Genomic DNA, 1,112 nt, shown 5'->3' on the forward strand with positions numbered 1-1,112 from the left:
CCACCCCCACCCCATCTCTCTCCCATTCTCCCCCCACCCCATCTCTCTCCTCACTCCCCAGCGCATCGATTTGGCGGGGGGAGTCTGCCAGTCACAAAGATGGCGGCGGCCTATCCTGTCTCACGTACCTTTGGTCTGACCCTTGACCTTTGCCATCCTGGCGCCGCCCTTTCCCAAGAAGGAAATAGCCAAAAGTAAAAAATGTCCCTCATTGTGCCTTGAGACTCCCTCTGCGCTGACAGGGGCAGGGATATGGTTCAGGTTGTTTTTTTGAACGCCATTTAAATTCGAAATGAGTTTTCCGTCGAGGGCGGAGAGTGTGACCCGGAAGTGGAACGGGGAGCGCGCGCCCGCGGAGGGAAGAGGGGGAAAAAAATGGAAGAGACCCCTAACTTTTTAAACCTTACTTAAGAGACGTTTTCATCGTTGTCGCGCCGATCCATGAGGAGAACCCCCTGTTAAATATCGCCCTCTGTCACCCCCGAGGGGTTTCAATTGCGATTCTGAGATTTTTTTTGTTTTGACTGTTCCATCAAAAAAAGTCCGCACAGTCGCATTTTCTTTTTGCCATTTCTATTCTCCCCCTCACACCCATTTGCAGGATGCCCGAGATCAAGCTCCAACATGTCGTGTCGTGCAGCAGTGAAGACACGGTGAGCATAACCTCCATCCATTACCCAGCAGCCCCCTCACTTCAGCCTCTTGGTCAATGTTCGTGAGGCAAGTTGTTGACCTTTGGGATGGCTTTTAATGCTCTTGTATCATTCCCTGTTCAATTGGCACCTCCAGGACGATGCCTGTCCCTCGTCCCCTTTGGGTGGTGTTGGCGCTGGTAGGGCTGCCCCTCTAAGAGACCACAGTGTTCAATACCTCGCTTTCTTCTGTGTAAATCCACCTCCGAAATGGTGAAGCGGGCACGACCTTCCGAAAGGGTGCTGCCCGCGGGTTGAAAGATAGCATTTCCTATGAGGGCTAGTATTCATGCGTTAGGGTGAATGGCTGTCCAGCCATTCTGGGAAGTGAGGGAGCGCTGCGCTGTCGGAGCGTCAGTGCTGAGGGAGTGGGCACTGTGGGAGGGTCAGTGTTGAGGGAGTGGGCACTGTGGGAGGGTC

General features: G+C 53.7%; 1 protein-coding gene across 1 annotated transcript in view; it reads left to right on the forward strand.

Annotated features, from left to right (window-relative positions):
* Nucleotides 1-325: 325 nt before the first annotated feature.
* xrcc1 (X-ray repair complementing defective repair in Chinese hamster cells 1) overlaps nt 326-1,112 on the forward strand; it is a 20,104-nt gene continuing 19,317 nt past the window's right edge. The window contains exon 1 of the mRNA XM_048620585.1: nt 326-683. Coding sequence (XP_048476542.1) covers nt 603-683 — 81 coding nt within the window. The 5' untranslated portion in view covers nt 326-602. The remainder of the gene's footprint in view (nt 684-1,112) is intronic.

Source organism: Rhincodon typus, chromosome 47, assembly GCF_021869965.1.
Source record: "Rhincodon typus isolate 14 chromosome 47, sRhiTyp1.1, whole genome shotgun sequence".
NCBI lineage: Eukaryota > Metazoa > Chordata > Chondrichthyes > Orectolobiformes > Rhincodontidae > Rhincodon > Rhincodon typus.